The 18,379-nt window shown below is 35.5% G+C and overlaps 1 protein-coding gene across 15 annotated transcripts in view; it reads left to right on the top strand.

Annotated features, from left to right (window-relative positions):
• The window catches only part of LOC147365801 (uncharacterized), an 856,584-nt gene that overhangs the window by 636,127 nt on the left and 202,078 nt on the right, over positions 1-18,379 (top strand). For 13 of the 15 annotated variants that reach the window (XR_015132780.1, XR_015132770.1, XR_015132771.1 and 10 more), the window contains one exon: positions 1,454-1,500. Coding sequence is in view for 6 of the 15 variants with exons in the window: in XM_086317214.1 (XP_086173340.1) it covers positions 1,454-1,500 (47 nt within the window). In the remaining 9 variants the exon portion in view is untranslated. Of the gene's footprint in view, positions 1-1,453; positions 1,501-18,172; positions 18,256-18,379 lie in introns of those variants that run through there. The other 2 variants (XR_015132789.1, XM_086317215.1) reach the window with 2 other exon arrangements.

The raw sequence follows: 18,379 nt of genomic DNA, 5'->3' as shown, positions 1-18,379 counted from the left end.
AACTGAGCACTGAAGAATTGATGCTTTTGAACTGTGGTGTTGGAGAAGACTCTTGAGAGTCCCTTGAACTGCAAGGAGATCCAATCAGTCCATTCTGAAGGAGATCAGCCCTGGGATTTCTTTGGAAGGAATGATGCTAAAGCTGAAACTCCAGTACTTTGGCCACCTGATGTGAAGAGTTGACTCATTGGAAAAGACTCTGATGCTGGGAGGGATTGGGGGCAGGAGGAGAAGGGGACGACAGAGGATGAGATGGCTGGATGGCATCACTGACTCAATGGACGTGAGTGTGAGTAAACTCTGGGAGTTGGTGATGGACAGGGAGGCCTGGCGTGCTGTGCTTCATGGGGTTGCAAAGAGTCGGACACAACTGAGCTACTGAACTGAACTGAATCTAGTGTTACAATCCAAGCTTTGACTGTAATACAGCAGGTAATCCTCAACAATGGCAAATTTAATTACTTTTCTTAGTTCCAGAAATATGAGATTATTTACCTATTATACACCTATACAATGGAATAATGTGCTTCCATTTTTTGAGTTCCTGACTTTAGTTTAAAATTTTGTTTCATCTTTGAATCCACTCTCAAAAAATATGCACAAGAGTTTTATATGTTCTGACTCATGTCATTCTGTCCTTTTTATATATATTCAACATTTTCTTCTAAATAAATATCACTCCATTGTCTTCTAGGAAGTAATGTTGTATGAGGCATTTATGTTGAAAAGCTGTGAATGATTTTTGAACAAAAAATTTGAACAAAAAGTGTATTCAAATAATTCTTGAAATTATTTTCAAGAATGTGTTCCATTTTTATCAAATACTTTTTTTTTAACACTTCAATATCTTCTAGGCTCTTGTGTTGTTATCTATTTCATTTTATTTTTATCCTAGAATTTTAAAGAAGTTTTCCAGATCTCATGTTTGCTACTGATTGGAGAGGTGGAATTTTATTCTTTCTCAATATTTTCACATTTTGCAATATAGAATAATTTATATTAACAACTACAGTCCAATTACAATATAAAAGGTTCAGTTCTACTTCAGGGCTGCTGAATAAAGGCAGAATCTTTGAATGATATGGTCACATATGCTAAGAGTACAGATGATTTTGAAGTCAACTTTACTATATAAAGAACTAGACACCCATCTGCCTTGTTCCCAGAACTTTACATCTCTTCTTCCTTCTTCTCAGTTTCCCTCTAACTAAACATCTTGGTTTCAGTATATATTCATTCATTTCTCCTTTTATTTTATCTGTGTTATATCCTAGAAGGACAATTCTTGGAAGAAGAGGCAGCAGCCTTTTTTATTTTTTTTTTCTGGTTCATAAAATGCTTTTAACATAGCAAGAGAAGACCGTATAACTTTTCCCATTCAGTGTGTTATGTCCTGAAGTAGTGACAAAGAGTAAGTCTTCTTGGTCTCTGATGATGCTTTCCTCTTTTACAGAGAGAAGATGCAGATCTATTCAGCTTCTGCCTCCAAACATCATAGAGGTATGTCAAAGCATTTATAATCTTCAAAATGAAAAACAAACAAAACTTTCACTTAGGAACTGGAGGTAGGGGCATGGGGAGTTATTGCTTGCCTAGTAGGTATAGAGTTTCAGTCAGGTAGAATATGGATGTTGAAGACCTGTGCCACCTTGACAGGCATGCGGTTGACAGTCTTGTATTATACTTAGAAATTGCTGGGAACATGAATTTAAGTGGTTGTTTTTGCCACATTAAAAAAAAAATTGCTATCAGTTACCTTAAACAAGTTCATTAATGAATCATATCTTATTTCTCAAAGTATGTCCTTAAAATCTAATCCTCACCCTGTGATGCGAATCAAAATAATTTTTCCAAAGGCAGGCAATGTGGCCTCCAAGAGATAATCTGGTGAATAAAACTGACTTTGCCTTTTTTTATAGGATGTTTGTGATCATTATAAAACATGGCTGCATTTATTGGCTTTAATATCAGCTATTTCTGTTTCTCCTTCAAAATCCAGATTGGTTCCTACTCTCAAACTCTTTCTAGTTCTAACAAATTCAGAATTTTCTTTTGTTCTTTTGCACTTAGAGTACTTATTGTTTATATCAGGTGTTTGAGAATTAGTTGCCCAAGGCTTTACAGTATATCTTATGTTGTTACTTAAGTTGAAAGAGATTAACAATTTAAACTTCACTATTTTGTTGATCATGAATGTTTATCTTAATTTGATTCTTAAAATATTGCATTGAAATATTACTTACCTTGATTACTTAATATTTTGACTTTCACTTAAATATCTTTTTCTAAGAAAAGTATCTTGCTTGCCTGTCCTTGGCCTTAAAAGCTATGTAGACAGATATCTTAACAATCAAAATATCTGCTAATTGTTACACTTTCTGGCTGTACACCAGATTGGAAAAGTGAGTCTCAGATCTGAACCTGAGTACTTCTGCGATAATATATTCTAAGATCTCAAGATTGCCATCTCACTTTCTCTAGACCTTGGTCTATGCGTGGAGATGAGACCCCTCATTCCTAACTCTCTGATGCTGAGCATGGGCCTCTTATACCTGAATGTCAACCATCTATCTGCCTATTCCTTGAGCACTATTTGCCATGCTGAATGTGCATGTTGGCAGATTACCCTAGTTATGAATCACGTCTATAATGTCTGCCTGACCACTCTCATCCACTGCTTAACCTGATCTTTTCAGGACCTAAGTGCTCCTGATTTTCAGCTCTATCTGCAAAGCCTATACTTACCTCACTGGCCATCTGAGATCTGTTTCAAAACTCAGTTTGTCCCATCAACTTTCAAGAGAGCATATTCTGCAAAGTCCTATTTAACCAACAGCATGTGAGTAATTTAATGAAAGGCACTAGAAGAAAAAGTTCAAGGAGAAGGTTATGGTTCAACAGTACCAAATGATACACTAAAGTTGAAGTGACAGAAAATTCAACTAGAACCACTGCTGATTTGATTATTTTATGGCTATCTTGGATTTCACAGACTAAAGAATTTTGTTATATTCATCTCAGCACATACGTATTAAAGCCTGATGTGTTAAATTCTGCTTATTTTTATCACAAAGATTCATGGCTTAAAGCAAATACTTACAAAATAAATATCATCATGACTTTTAGTTTCACCTATGATCCTTAACACAATTTCAGTAGAATTATTACTAGGACCTTGGGAAAACTTCAGGAGAAAATTTTCAGTTTAATAGTTAAGGATGAAAGTAAGAGTTCAAAGTGAAGACTGAACGGTGATAAACTGGGGCTGACAGGTTGATTATTTTTTAAGAAATGTGGTTATAAGAGGAAAAAAGGCCACTGGTTTAGGAGGAAAAGTTTTATTTGCTTGTTTGTTATTTTGGTGGTTACTGCTTTTTGTTTGTGCATAATTAGTATAGCTAAGATCTGAGAGTGTTTACTGATGAGTGATAATACAGTTGGTGGAAACAGCCTGGAGGGTGTAAGAGAAAAAAATGATGACTCAAATTCTTAGAAAAAGAAATGAGTACATATTAATTAGTATATGAAAATATTTACCTCTATAAAAATTTGGCCTATCTTTCCACCAGGAAAAAAGCAAATAAACATGGGGGGAAAATGATTATTTTGTTTGTTTGAGCTTTAAGGAGTGAGTTGGAACATGTGTTGAATGGCTTTGATTTTTTTTCCTATCATGCACTTGATTTCCCAGTGATGAAGGTTGTGGGGTTATGATTCAAAGGTATTAATAAGCAGGGACTTTGAGAACAAAGTTACAGAGAATTAGATAGGAAAGAGTTGTATAAAACATTTGACTAGGAGAATCGAGAGCCTATTAATTCCAGGTTTATGTGATTTTGTGGTAGACTTTTACAGGAGTGAAGTATTAGAAATGGAGCAATTAGCTGAATATGTCATTACCATCTCATTATTTCATGTTTAATAACTATTGCCTCAGATGAAATTCAAGTTTCTTGAGTGAAGGAGCAATATCATGTTATTACTTTTGAATTTTCCATGATGCTTAATATTTTGTAGGTGCCTTCTACACATACAGAAATAATTCATTGATAATGACTTTTTTGTAAGTTTCAAACATGATGTTCCTCACTTTGTGAATTTTCTCATGTTAGTCTTGATACAGAGGTATATGCTTAAATTTCTGGCTTTAACTCATAATTTCCAAAACTCAAGACAATTATTCCCCAAAATGCACTTGTAGTACTGCATGATGATATATTCCCATTTCACAAAGAAGAGTTATATGTTTAAAAATGACTTCCAGATATGTAGAAGAGGAAATACAGCATTGCACAGAGAACTTACAAATTATTTATGTAAGATTTACAGCAAAGAACAATTGTAACACACCAGAAACAAGTCAAGTTATGTTGTAAGAGTTATGCATTGTATTGTGAAATGTTTGTTAAATAATTACAGAGTGTTAGTGTCTGTGTACAACTTTCTATTCCATGGATGGTTTATGAAATGGTTAAAACTACTCCCAAATCACCCTAAACACGTTTACATCATTTTAAGTTGTAATTCATTTGTAATTTTGATTATGAAATGTTAATTGAAAATAAGTATACTACTTATAATATAAAATGCTTATAATAAACACTACTGAATTGATAGTATATTTAGCGGCCTCTAGCTGGAATCAAGATTGCCAGGAGAAATATCAATAACCTCAGATATGCAGATGGCACCACCCTTATGGCAGAAAGTGAAGAGGAACTCAAAAGCCTCTTGATGAAAGTGAAAGAGGAGAGTGAAAAAGTTGGCTTAAAGCTCAACATTCAGAAAACGAAGATCATGGCATCTGGTCCCATCACTTCATGGGAAATAGATGGGGAAACAGTGGAAACAGTGTCAGGCTTTATCTTTTTGGCCTCCAAAATCACTGCAGATGGTGACTGAAGCCATGAAATTAAAAGACGCTTACTCCTTGGAAGAAAAGTTATGACCAACCTAGATAGCATATTCAAAAGCAGAGACATTACTTTGCCAACAAAGGTCCGTCTAGTCAAGACTGTGGTTTTTCCAGTGGTCATGTATGGATGTGAGAGTTGGACTGTGAAGAAAACTGAGCGCTGCAGAATTGATGCTTTTGAACTGTGGTGTTGGAGAAGATTCTTGAGAGTCCCTTGAACTGCAAGGAGATCCAATCAGTCCATTCTGAAGGAGATCAGCCCTGGGATTTCTTTGGAAGGAATGATGCTGAAGCTGAAACTCCAGTACTTTGGCCACCTGATGTGAAGAGTTGACTCATTGGAAAAGACTCTGATGCTGGGAGGGATTGGGGGCAGGAGGAGAAGGGGACGACAGAGGATGAGATGGCTGGATGGCATCACTGACTCGATGGACGTGAGTCTGAGTGAACTCTGGGAGTTGGTGATGGACAGGGAGGCCTGGCGTGCTGCGATTCATGGGGTTGCAAGGAGTCGGACATGACTGAGCGACTGAACTGAACTGAACTGAATGTACTCAAAGGGTAAATAGGCTTACTTGAGAATAATGTATTTAAAACATTCACTAGCCTCAGAATCCATTTTAACTTAAAAAAATAAGTTTATAAAAACTAACAAATGCACAATTTATGAGGAGCTGAGGTACAAGGTTTTTAAAATACTTCAACCTCTATCCTGTCCTTAATATTTACTGGAATCCAATTTTCAAACTTTATGTAGATATCCCTGGTATAATTATGTAAGAGAAGGGTCACTCTAGTGAAAATATTAGCTCAGACTGGAGTCCCATCCATTCAGCTCTGCCCCAGTCCTTCCTCCAAACAGAGGGGCACTGGAACTGCTCTTGAAAATCCCCTCCAGCCCCCCGGAAACAATACAGAAATTTCCATTTTGAATGATGTACCGTTTGTGAATTTTTATAACAGTGGTTTCATGCTGGAGAGATTCCTGTCAAGAAAAACATTATTTTTGAAATATAAAGATGTTGTTCCTAAATATTGGGCAATTTTAAGGACCCTATGGAGGTTTCTTGGTAGTGTGGGCAATTGAATTAAAATTACATAAACTTTTGTGCCATAACTTCAAGATCTCATCTATCTTCATGATGAATTGGAACTGAATTGTTCTTTCAGGGTCTATGTAATTAACAGTTGGAGGACATTTCATCAATGAATAAATGTTTCTAGTCAACAACTCAGAATTTCCTCATCTTTAGCAACCCAGCAACATTTACAACCTCTGAGTCAAACTATGATCCTTAGCCAGTCTCATTTTGGTTTATTGATGAGAAGTTCAGAGAAGTGCAGTTTTTTAAATAACCAGGGAGTTCTTATTTCACTCGCCATGTGATTCCTGTAGCTTAGAAGTTAATGCACCTTAACCTGTTAAAAAGAAGTTGAAATTGAACTGAATATGACAGAGATCTCTCATGATAGCAAACATTTTTACATTAGCTTTATTTTCAGGAATATCAGCAAATTTTCACAATTACAATGAATGTGACCAACCGTATTTAAATTATAATTACCTGCTTCCCACTTAACAATCATAGCAAAATAATGTTCTACCTGTAATTAAACTATAATACTTTTCTTATTTATTAAATTAAATTCTGAATAACAATGGACAAACTATTTTATAACAACTCATTGATATTTGTCTATTCTAAGTTTAAAATTCACAGAAATTCATAGACATACGGGAACTTGAAAATGATATCTGGGAAATTAGTGAAGAAACCCTTTTAATGATATTTCCAGCTGTTGGGAGGAGGAACTACAAGGACGTTCAATTAAAAAAAAATTATTTGGAAAAATAATCACTTGTGAAAATGCAGTTTTCCTAGCCACATAAAGACTGAGATCTTAAATCTGAAGTCAAATGTAGTCTGGAATTAGAAAAAAAGAAAGCCTACAAGAAGAAATCTGGCTCACAGTGTATTGACAATATTTATAATAACTATGTTATTATAGTTATAACTATATGTATGACATATATAACTATATGACAATAACTATAAGTATCCAGGCATGTGATAGGCCCTTAATAGATCTTCATTCATTAAGTCAGTCAAATAAAGAGGTGATGAGAAATTTAAAGGCAGATCAGATTTCCCTGTGCTATACAGTAGGTCTTTATTGGTTATCCATTTTAAATATAGCAGCGTGTTTGGGGAACTCTGCTCAGTATTATTTAGTAACTTAAATGGATAAAGAGGATGAGATGGTTGGGTAGCATCACCAATTCAATGGACATGAACTTAGGCAAACTCATGGACACAGTGAGGGACAAAGAAGCCTAGAACACTGCAGTCCCCCAAGAGTCAAATATAACTTAGCAACTGAATAACAACAAATGGAAAAAGGATTTGAAAAGGGATACATGTCTGTGTATAACTGAATCATTTTGTTGTACCCCTGAAACTAACACATGTTGATCAACTATATGCCAATAAAAAATTAAAAGTTCAAATTAATTAATTTTTTAGAAAAGACTAATTGGCATTTGCTAAATAAAAAGGGTGTTGGGAGGAGAAGGAGGCAAAAGAGAATGTCAGGAGAAGGCTACCCTTCAAACAGTGAACAGTATAAGCAAAAGCTCAGAGGCCAGAGAGCAGCTGAGCATGGGCACCATTGTAAACCATCAGTGTGGATTAAGGATGGGTTTCCAGGAGGAAGTTATGGAAAATGACAGGTTATCTCTCTAGGTTTAGGTTTTATCCTGAAGACAATACAAAGTTATTGAGAAATTATAGGCAGGAAAATCATAAACCAGTTTTTATTTTAGAAAGAGCATTATGATAGAGTTGACAAGAAGACAGAGATGGAGCAGCAGGGGAATAGTTAAGCTTTTCCAGCAGTAAATAGTGAAGATATGGTGCAGATATGAATAGTAATTGGAGTTTATTAGAGAAGTTCAATTGGGGAAATGTTTGCTGATTCCGTGTTCCAAGCAGATAAGGAAAGTAAGATTGCTGGAGAAGTGGAGATTACTTCCGTATTTCTCATTTTGCAACTACTAATCCTATGCTTTAAAGAATGCTTATTCCCTGCCAGGCATAATTTCAAAGAATTACATGAATTAATTAATTTTATAATATTCCCAATAAATATATTAAAAAATGTTTTCACTATCATTATTTTATAGAGAAGAATATTAAGTCACAAAGAGGTTAAGCAATGTTTCCACACATGATAGTGGCAGAAATGAATTTAGGGCCCATTAAATTCTAATTCAAAGCCCACCTTTTCAACTGTATTGCAAATGTGATAGGATGAGTGTGCTTCCTGTAACATGACAGAAAATAAAAGAAGAAAACTTCAAGGTAAAGGGATGAATTCATATGGAGAGTTAGTTGCTGATGAGCATTTCAATAGGAATTCCAAAGTATAGATCTGACACGAGTAGGCTAGAAACAGAATTGATAGATTATAAAGTTGATAATTTATTTTTATTTGACATTCTTATCACAACTTTTTTATGCATCTATTCTTACATTTATGTATTCATCAGTTCAATTCAGTCGCTCAGTCATGTCCGACTCTTTGTGACCCCATGGACTGCAGCACGTCAGGCTTCCCTGTCCATCACCAACTTCCAGAGCTTACTCAAACTCATGTCCATCAAGCCAGTGATGCCATCCAACTATCTTATCCTCTGTTGTCCCCTTCTCCTCTTGCTTTCAATCATTCCTGGCATCAGGGTATTTTCAAATGAGTCAATTCTTCGCATCAGATGGCCAAAGTATTGGAGTTTCAGCTTAAGGATTCATCAATCCTTCCAATGAATATTCAGGACTGATTTCCTTTAGAATGGACTGGTTGAATCTCCTTGCAGTTCAAGGGACTCTCAAGAGTCTTCTCCAACACCACGGTTCAAAAGCATCAATTCTTCGGCGCTCAGCTTTCTTTATAGTTCAACTCTCACATCCATACCTGACTACTGGAAAAACCATAGCTTTGACTAGACGGACTTTTGTTGGCAAAGTAATGTCTCTGCATTTTAACATGCTGTTTAGGTTCAATCATTTAATGTGAGCCTTAGATGTCTGCCCTATGACAGGCAGTGTCCTTGGTTATGGTGAGAATACAAGCCAAGATCCATATTCTTGATAAATTTAAATTCTATTTGAGGAGAACAAAAGATACAAGTAAATGTATAACATAGTTTCATATATAGTTTTCCGTCCCACGAAGAAAATGAAGCAAACAGGTGAGATAGTGACTAAGTCAGGCATGGTAAGGACTTGATATTAATTGGTAAGAGAATGCTTCACAGAGACTATAATGTTTGAGATAATATATAGAAAGGGAAAGAGCAGGAATGGGAAGATTCTAGTCAAATGAAATGTTTGGAAGGACACCATGATGGGGAAGCATGAGTGAAGGAGAATGTGGGCATGTAGCACTTTCAGGAAAGGCTGATAATTCATTATTAGGAAGTACTTCAGCATTATACTTCTGCCTAGTGTATTGTCCCACTGGTGAAGGGGCATTCCACACCAGCTGTTAAATATTTATTTCACATTCCTCTGCATGTACACATGGTAATCAAGCAGAAATTTCTAAGTTCAGCAAGAAACCACTGATTTCCTAAATATCAAAGGACATGATTTCAGGTACATTTACAAAGACCTTTGTGGCAATTATTTGATTAATTAGATTGTAAAGATGCAGCAATTAGAGAAATCAAGTGACAGTTGTGTTAATACAGGTAGAAGAGCAATGGCTTAGGAGAGCAGTAGCAATGCAGATGAATGTACATGGACATTTTTAAACAAATTCTGGTAATCTCAAAGTCAACTCTACTTACTGATGGTTAAAGGGGGAATTGAAAGGGGAAGGGAGAAATGAAGGATGACTATGTGTCTTAAAAAGGGGGATGGAGTTTACTACAAGAAGGAAGATTGAAAAAAAGAACAACATTTTAAAAAGATGAAGAGCTCTGCTTTGAACATATTAGGCTTGAGATACATTTTATGTTAAAAAGTAGAGATATAAAATAGACATTTGCATAGATGAAGTGGGAACATTGTCAAGAATGTGAAATCAGGGCTAGATTAATACTTACAGAGTTGTCTAGTTTGGGTTTTTCAGAAACAGACTCAGGAATAAGCCACTTATATACCAGTAATTCACTGGAGTTTTCCAGGGTTCTTCTGAAGATTTTTCATTATTCTGAAGTTTTATTTCCTTCATTCTTAATGAGTGGCTCCACCTGTGCTTAGGATCCCTTTTTACCACCATCTCAGAGACTTCATTTCTTTCTCTGCTTTTAGCCTTTCCTTTTTTACTGGTTTCATCCTATTAGCATTTTAAAGTACTAAGGCCACTTCCAGTTTCAGAGCAAAGAAAGTCCCCTAAAAATAAAACTTAAAAAGAAATATCTCAAATCTAAAACGTCTTCCTCCAGCTTCTGCCCTATCTTCTCCTTTTCACAGCCACATTCCATTTTGCATTATCTAAACTTGAATTATCTATTTCAACTCCCATTCACCAATCACTATCATTTGGCCCTAGTGACTTTATGTAAACTGTTCTTGCCAAGGTTACCAATGACATCTATGTCCTTAAATGGATACTTTTCAGATGTTAATACTTCTTGATCTCTGGGTAGAACTTAAAACTTTTAACAACTTCTTTCTTTTCAAAATTTCACTTGTCAAAGCTTCTGGGGCAAATTGAACCCCATGAGAGCCCTTATAATCCACATGTATAGCTCTAACCAGAGATAACCATAGGGATCACCCTTAAGTCCATAGGTCCTTTATAATCATTTTATTTACTTCCAAATGCCAGTCAAATGGAGTAAGCCAACTACAGCCTATTTCCACCATGAGTTACTTCTGTAAACTCTGGGCAGATTATAAACTGAAAGCATGAACAAGAAGGAATTACATATGGAATTGTTCACAAGGAAAGTCAAGACTTGAGAGACAAAATCAGTGGTGACTTTCCTAGTTATTTTTGCCTCCTTTGATTTTTGGTTTTGAAAAGAAGTTAGTCCCTTTGCTAAACTGCATTACCCCAAGAAAAACAATAGTGTGGGTAGCTAAAGTTCAGACAGAAAATCCAATACCCTGGCCAGAAGAACCAAGAGAAGGGTCCCCTGAGGACCACATAGTATGTTTCAGAGAACTCTTTTTTCTTTTGCCCTTTTTTATTACTCTGTTGCCTAAAAGGCAACTCCAGCGCCCACTGCTGAACAAGAGCATAGGGACTTAAACCATGAAGTAAACCAGTTTTCCTGGCTAGATGAAATGGGAAAGGACTTCTAGGAGCTAGGGAATATAGGGGAAATCTCAAAGAAGGAGAGCTAAAGACATTTATACAATAATTTCTATATACAGAACAATGTAGGTCTTAGGCTCCAGGTGAACTAAGTCTTGAGCTGCACATGTGTGAAACAGACCCAAAGACGCAATAGCACAGGCTTTGAACTGTTATATAAATCAATGGCCAAGTCCTAAATTAACTTCAGAGTGGGGCATGCATAGCACAGATCTAAAGAGCATAGCAATGAATTTGAAAACTGAACTTGAAATTGGAACCACTGCACACAGAAGATGAGATCAACTTTGTATTCTAAATCTAACAGAACTTATTGACAGCAAACACACACAAATTAAAATTCTCCAGATGATTTTAACAGGGCTCAAGTCCCACAACATGATATAAAAACATCTAGGACACAATCCAAAATAAGAAGACAAAAGAATATAAACAAATGCCAAAAGCAAAAAATATCAGACTGTAAAGCAGGTATTATAATCATGCTTTATGAGTTGAAGATGAAGGCTCTAGAAATGTGTGGATATATATATATGTTTTCAGTAAGAGAGACAAAGAAAGACCATAAAAAAAGAAAACAGAGGAGAATTAGAGAACTAAAAGCTATAATATCTAAAACAAAAATTCAGTGAATGCATTCAATAATGGAGAGGAGATAGCAAAGTAAATAATCAACAAATTTTAAGATAGGCCAATAGAAATTAGCCACTCTGAATAGTAGAAGCAAACAAAATAAAAAAGATTGTAAATAAATGAATGGAAACTCAGGGAACTAAGTTTGGTAGAGGAGGGTGTCATGTGTGTGTGTGCTCAGTCATGTCCAACTCTTTGCAGCCCCACCAGGCTCCACCGTCCATGGTATTTCCCAAGCAAGAATATTGGAGTGGGTTACCATTTCCTCCTCCAGGGTATCTTCCCCACCTTGGGATCAAATCCACCTCTCTTGACACTGGCTGGCAGATTTTTTACCACTAACACCTAGGAAGCCCGAGTTTGAAGGAATAATACCAAATTCCTAACATTTGAGTCACTGGGGAAAACAGAAAGAGATAAGGAAAACTATTTGGAGAAATAATGGCTGAAAACTTAATTTGACAAAGGACATATATGTATATATTAAAAAGCTCAGCCAGTCCTCAAAAGGATAAACCTAAAGAAAATCATTCTCTGAATCATCAAAAAAATCTATCAGAAAACAAATGTAAGGACTAAATCTTGAAACAGGCAGGAAAAAAAAAAAAGATACATTACACAAAGAGGGAAGTGTATTTGAATGTATTTAGATTGCTTACCAGAATAAATTAAAATAGAGAACAGAAGAGGGAAACACTTTTCTTAAAGGACTGAAACAAAAGAAATATTAATGCAGAGTCTTGTATCCAATAAAAATATCTTCAGAAAAAAGCAAGATAGACATTTTCTGCTGAAGAAAAAGTAAAAGAATTTTCCCATTGCCATAGAACTTGATATAAAAGGAAAACTAAAGGCAGTTCTTCAAAAAAGGGAGACTTAACAGAGGGAAAGTTATAAGGAGGGAAGAGTCATGGAAGCTGTATATTTCTGGATAATTAGAATAAGTTATTTTTTCTTTAAGTCTTATTTATGACAAAAGGACTGTACAGTTGTAAGATTTCTGGATTTTAACTGAAGTTGTAGAAAATTAACTCTGAAGAGGGTATACAAAATATATTTATTTATCAAATAAAATATTAAAAACACAAATGTAAGTAAAAATTAAATTCTAAAAAATATTGACAGAATCCAAAAGAAGATAGGAAATGGGAAAAAGAAGAAAAGAAAAACAAAAATCAAAAAGTAAAATAGTGAGTCATAATGTAACCATATAAATAAGTACATTAAAAACAGATAGTCTAAACACTAATTTAAAAGACAAAAATTGTTGGATAGTGTAAAGTACAAAGACTGAATGACCTACTGCCCTAAAATATTAAACTGTAGTGCTAAGGTAAATTAAAGATAAAAAAACATGAGCAAAAATCATGCAAACATTAATCAAAAGACTGTGGTAACTATGTTAGATGCAGAAAAAAGTAACTTTCAAAACAAGGAAACTCATCAGGGATACACAGATAAATTTCATAATGAAAAAGGCATAAATTCACCACAAAACAGTAATTTTAAGTGCTTTATATTGGAGTTCAAAAGACATAAAGCTACAGCTGATAAAGCTGAAATAAAAAGTAAATGTACAATTGCATGTGGAATCTTCTACTTTTTTTCTCTGTAATCAATTGTTCAATACAAAATTGAATATTATAGAACTAAATGATATCATCAGCTTAATTTATCCAACTAATCAATAGCCTCATATTCAACAGTAGCAGAATATACATTCAGTTCACATGTATATAGACTTCATCAAGGTAGATCATATCATAAGCTATAAGGCAAGTGTCAGCACATTTAAAAAGATTAAAACCATATAAAACATTTTTTCAGACCATAATAAATCAAACCAGAAGTTAATAACAGAAATGTAGCTAGAAAATATTCCACTGTTGAAAATTAGACTGCACGCATCCATAGCCTTCTTTCATTTAAAACTCTCATTTCTAGACCTATGCACATCTGCGTGAAACATCCTTGTTACCTTATTTTCCCTGGCTAATTCTGATTTACATAAGAGGAATCAGTTTAAGTTTTGTTTTCCCAAGGCATCTTCTCTGGTTCCATGGAATAGAGAATGGGCCACTGCATTGTGTTTTTACTATATTTCTATTTCCGCTTCCATATTTCCTCACACTGTGTTATGTAACCAATGTTTTGGACGTTGTTGGACCTAGAGATCAACCTCTATACAGTGTACAATCACAATAACAAAAAAACAAAGAGTAACAACCAAAATCTGATATTAATTGCCACTTTTCCAATCACTAGATCCGGCAAACAAACAGCACCTTCTTCTTTAGAAGCTGGGATAGATGAGATTTGAATCACTCATGGTTTATTATTATTTTCTTTTCATATTATTTGATCTCCCCCATAACACACTAAGCTGCATGCAATAAATTACTTACCTTTTCCCCTGGCCAGTGTTTGATACCGACCATCAGTTATTGCCACTTGATGCTTCTTTGTCAGTGGTCTGGCCCACCAGGGTTCTGGGGTGACTTAGAGGAAATAAGAGAAGTCCAGCTCACAGAATCGTTGGAGAGGTTTGTTTGTTTCATTCTTTTTTTTTTTTTTAAGGTACTTATTTTGTTTCATTCTTGAATGCTAAAGAAACTGTTTAATAAAATGACCCTCCTATCTCTAAAATAGTCATATTTTGCCTTGTCTGCAAATTCACTTTCTTCTTGCAGAACCCTAGCATTTAGTGACATTCCATTCAGTATTTTGGTGCTTGTATCTCACTTCCTTGTTAGAATTAATAAAGTATTTCCAGAAGGCAAAGCCTTCCCTACTTGCTGTTTCTATATCTATACCCGTACTCAGCAGGAATTTAACTGGCCTCTAGCAAAACAGTGTCTAGCTGAGAACAAAATGCACCCAGGAAAGACATAATGTGAGAAGAAACATTTCACTTAAGGAAATTTAGACTTGAAGGTATTTGGGAGGGAGTACTTTAGAGTACTCTACCTCATCAAGTAGGACGCCCAGATCATGCAGTTAATGAGAGCATCTACAAAACAAGTAAATCTCTCATCAGTGTTTTCTAGGAAAATAATGATAGCTTATAAGTGAAAAATTAAGTAAATAAATGATTTTTCTTTTAACTATTTTTAAAAGGTTCAAGGACTGAGATACAGGGAACATATAGTTGATAGTCAATAGCCAAACTAGAATCAGTAAGGAAGAAAATGATTTATCCAATATAACACAACCATACTGCATCATTTTTATGAAGGTAACCTGAATTGTTTTCTCTCAGCATTAACATATTTATTCAATTTCTGCATTAAGAAATGTTATATAAAATTTAATATTACTTAGCAAATATGTAAATATTGTCTCCCCACTTCTGCCCCTTACCTCCATAGAATTATAAACCACTATTTAATGTTTTAAGGGGTTCCAAGAATATCCCTGAAATAGCAGAGGTGAATATTCAATACAGTTTGTGAAAATGTTGCATTAATATCAGTTAAAACAAGGATCTGATTAATGTGGCTTAGAAACCTAAGACAATTTATCGAGCTGCTTGCTGATTGCAATCTATGATACTCTCCCTCTTCTGTATAGATATCGATTTGATAGATAAAGTGGGGGGTAATTTTTCTTTTGGAATGGTGACATTAATGGCCATTGGATTCTCACTGACAAGGTAGTGAACCGTGTTTATTGGAACTCCAGTAGTTGTTTTAGTTATTTTTCTCCTCTTCTGCTCCCCTCCCCCTCTGTCTCCTCTTCCATATATTTTCAGTCTTCAAGGATGATATAAAACCTATAGGAAGGTAAGCAATAATTTCAGCCTATATTTCTTTGAGAGGCAAGATTAATTTTAAAAAAGGAAAAGAAGATAAGAGCATTTTGTTGGATCTATTCATATTAAAATCTTGATTAAATCTGCCTTTGCAATTGTTTATCTCTTGTTTGAAATAGTTTTCCTATTGGAATCATTTTTCTATTTTTCACCAGATTACACACCAGGGTTCATGGTGACCTCCACAGCACCATATAATGAGTTTAGCTATGGTGCTATCTTGGAAACTAGACTGCCTCAAGCTTAGAGTAAGCAGGAGAGGGATGCACACATCCCCAGCTTCCCATCATCCCATAATAACACATAACAGGGCATCTGTTAAGTAAGGCATGGCTTCCATATTGGTAAATAGATCATACTTCCTATATGTTTTTCATCTTATGCAGAAAAGCATAAGAAATCGGCCTTGATATTGGAAAGATAATCAAGCTGCCAGAAAGCATTGATGTTTGCTGTCAGTTGTTTACAAGGGACTAATGGGAGCGTCAGTTGCCTTGTTCCTGCACACATACAGTTCAAAGGATGTTGTGGTCATCCCTGCTAGGAATCCTTGAGAAACTGAGTCTGAGTACGTCATCTTTCATTGAGAGGAGAGGGCACCTGGTAGCTCAACATCAACAACCTGGAGTGAGTTCCTAGAGTCATTTTCAGATAATATTCATTGCTTCAACATCCTTATATAAGAAAATAAAAGAAAGGAAATATAAATATAATTTATATATTTATTGTGTGTCTATAATTACAGTTATATAGATATGATATAGCTATATGTTTATCATATGTATGCCATGAATATATGTGTCATATAATTGCATGTTTATGTGTGCATATGCACATATCATGACAGTGGACAGTTTTTTTTAAATTTTATTTTATTTAACTTTACAATATTGTATTGGTTTTGCCATATATCAAAATGAATCTGCCACAGGCATACATGTGTTCCCCATCCTGAACCCCCCTCCCACCTCCCTCCCCATACCATCCCTCTGGGTCATCCCAGTGCACCAGCCCCAAGCATCCAGTATCGTGCATCGAACCTGGACTGGCAACTTGTTTCATATATGATATTATACATATTTCAATGCCATTCTCCCAAATCGTCCCACCCCTCCCACAGAGTCCAAAAGACTGTTCTATACATCAGTGTCTCTTTTGCTGTCTCGTACACAGGGTTATTGTTACCATCTTTCTAAATTCCATATATATGCGTTAGTATACTGTATTGGTGTTTTTCCTTCTGGCTTACTTCACTCTGTATAATAGGCTCCAGTTTCATCCACCTCATTAGAACTGATTCAAATGTATTCTTTTTAATTGCTGAGTAATACTCCATTGTGTATATGTACCACAGCTTGCTTATCCATTCATCTGCTGATGGACATCTAGGTTGCTTCCATGTCCTGGCTATTATAAACAGTGCTGTGATGAACATTGGGGTACACGTGTCTCTTTCCCTTCTGGTTTCCTCGGTGTGTATGCCAAGCAGTGGGATTGCTGGGTCATAAGGCAGTTCTATTTCCAGTTTTTTAAGGAATCTCCACACTGTTCTCCATAGTGACTGTACTAGTTTGCATTCCCCCAACAGTGTAAGAGGGTTCCCTTTTCTCCACACCCTCTCCAGCATTTATTATTTGTAGACTTTTGGATCGCAGCCATTCTGACTGGCATGAAATGGTATCTCGTGGTTTTGATTTGCATTTCTCTGATAATGAGTGATGTTGAGCATCTTTTCATGTGTTCGTTAGCCATCTGTATGTCTTCTTTGGAGAAATATCTATTTAGTTTTTTGGCCCATTTTTTGATTGGAGTGGACAGTTTTTTAGAAACAAATTTAATCTGGGCCCTTCACTGAAGGCCTTTTGTTATAGTTGACATGGTATAAACTGAGGAATCAAGTGTGCCCAAATGTCAATAACGACTGCCTCTACACTAAAGGTGAAGTCTTGGGAGACACTTTTTTCTAATGCTCAATTTGATGATAAATTGTTGATAATCATGAATTCTCTGCAGACTGGTTTGAAGTCTCAAACTAGTGAATAAGTAAACTAGTAAATACACTAAGTGTAAATCACTTAGTGTAATATCTTATATAGTAGACTCTGACATCTCCATGTTAAGTTAATGCGGTAACATATCTTAAGAGATTGTTAATTCAACAGAAAATGAGCTTCATTTAAGGCATTTAGTCAAGAAACATTTACTGTAATCTAAAGTATTGCAGGGTGCCTAGAGACACAAAGATGGAAAGGCCACAGATCCTAGCTTCACTGGGCTTCCACTCTAGGGAGGATGCCATAAAACATAATTTTAAAGTTATGTTTTAAAATAGATTAATAGTGATATGAGTTACTGATTGAAATCTGCATGTCCCTGAGGTTTTTTGTTTGTTTGCTTGCTTTTTTTTTTTTTTTTTTTAATGGTGCAGAGAATTAGAGTGGAATTTGAATGATACAGGACTAAATTCAAAAATGTCATCCTTCTAGTCACGAGAATCTTCAGGGGAGAGAGTGGTAAACCCACTTTGGAGGTCTGTGCAAGGAGAAGGGTGTGACTGGGAAGGGAACCTGAGCTCTCACTTGCAGTGGATATATCATCCTACAAGAGCCCATCCTCTCGCTTCTTTTCATCACCCTCTCAGTGAAAGTCAAGAGGCTCAACTGGTTCCTCTTACTGAAGGTAAGGGAGGGAAG

The sequence above is a fragment of the Bos grunniens genome, chromosome 9 (genome assembly GCF_055505025.1).
Source record: "Bos grunniens cultivar Pamir isolate PY7600 chromosome 9, Bosgru_T2T1.0, whole genome shotgun sequence".
In the NCBI taxonomy this organism is placed as follows: Eukaryota; Metazoa; Chordata; class Mammalia; order Artiodactyla; family Bovidae; genus Bos; species Bos grunniens.
Note: the sequence above shows the minus strand (reverse complement) of the source record. Positions and strands in the feature narration are given on the sequence as shown.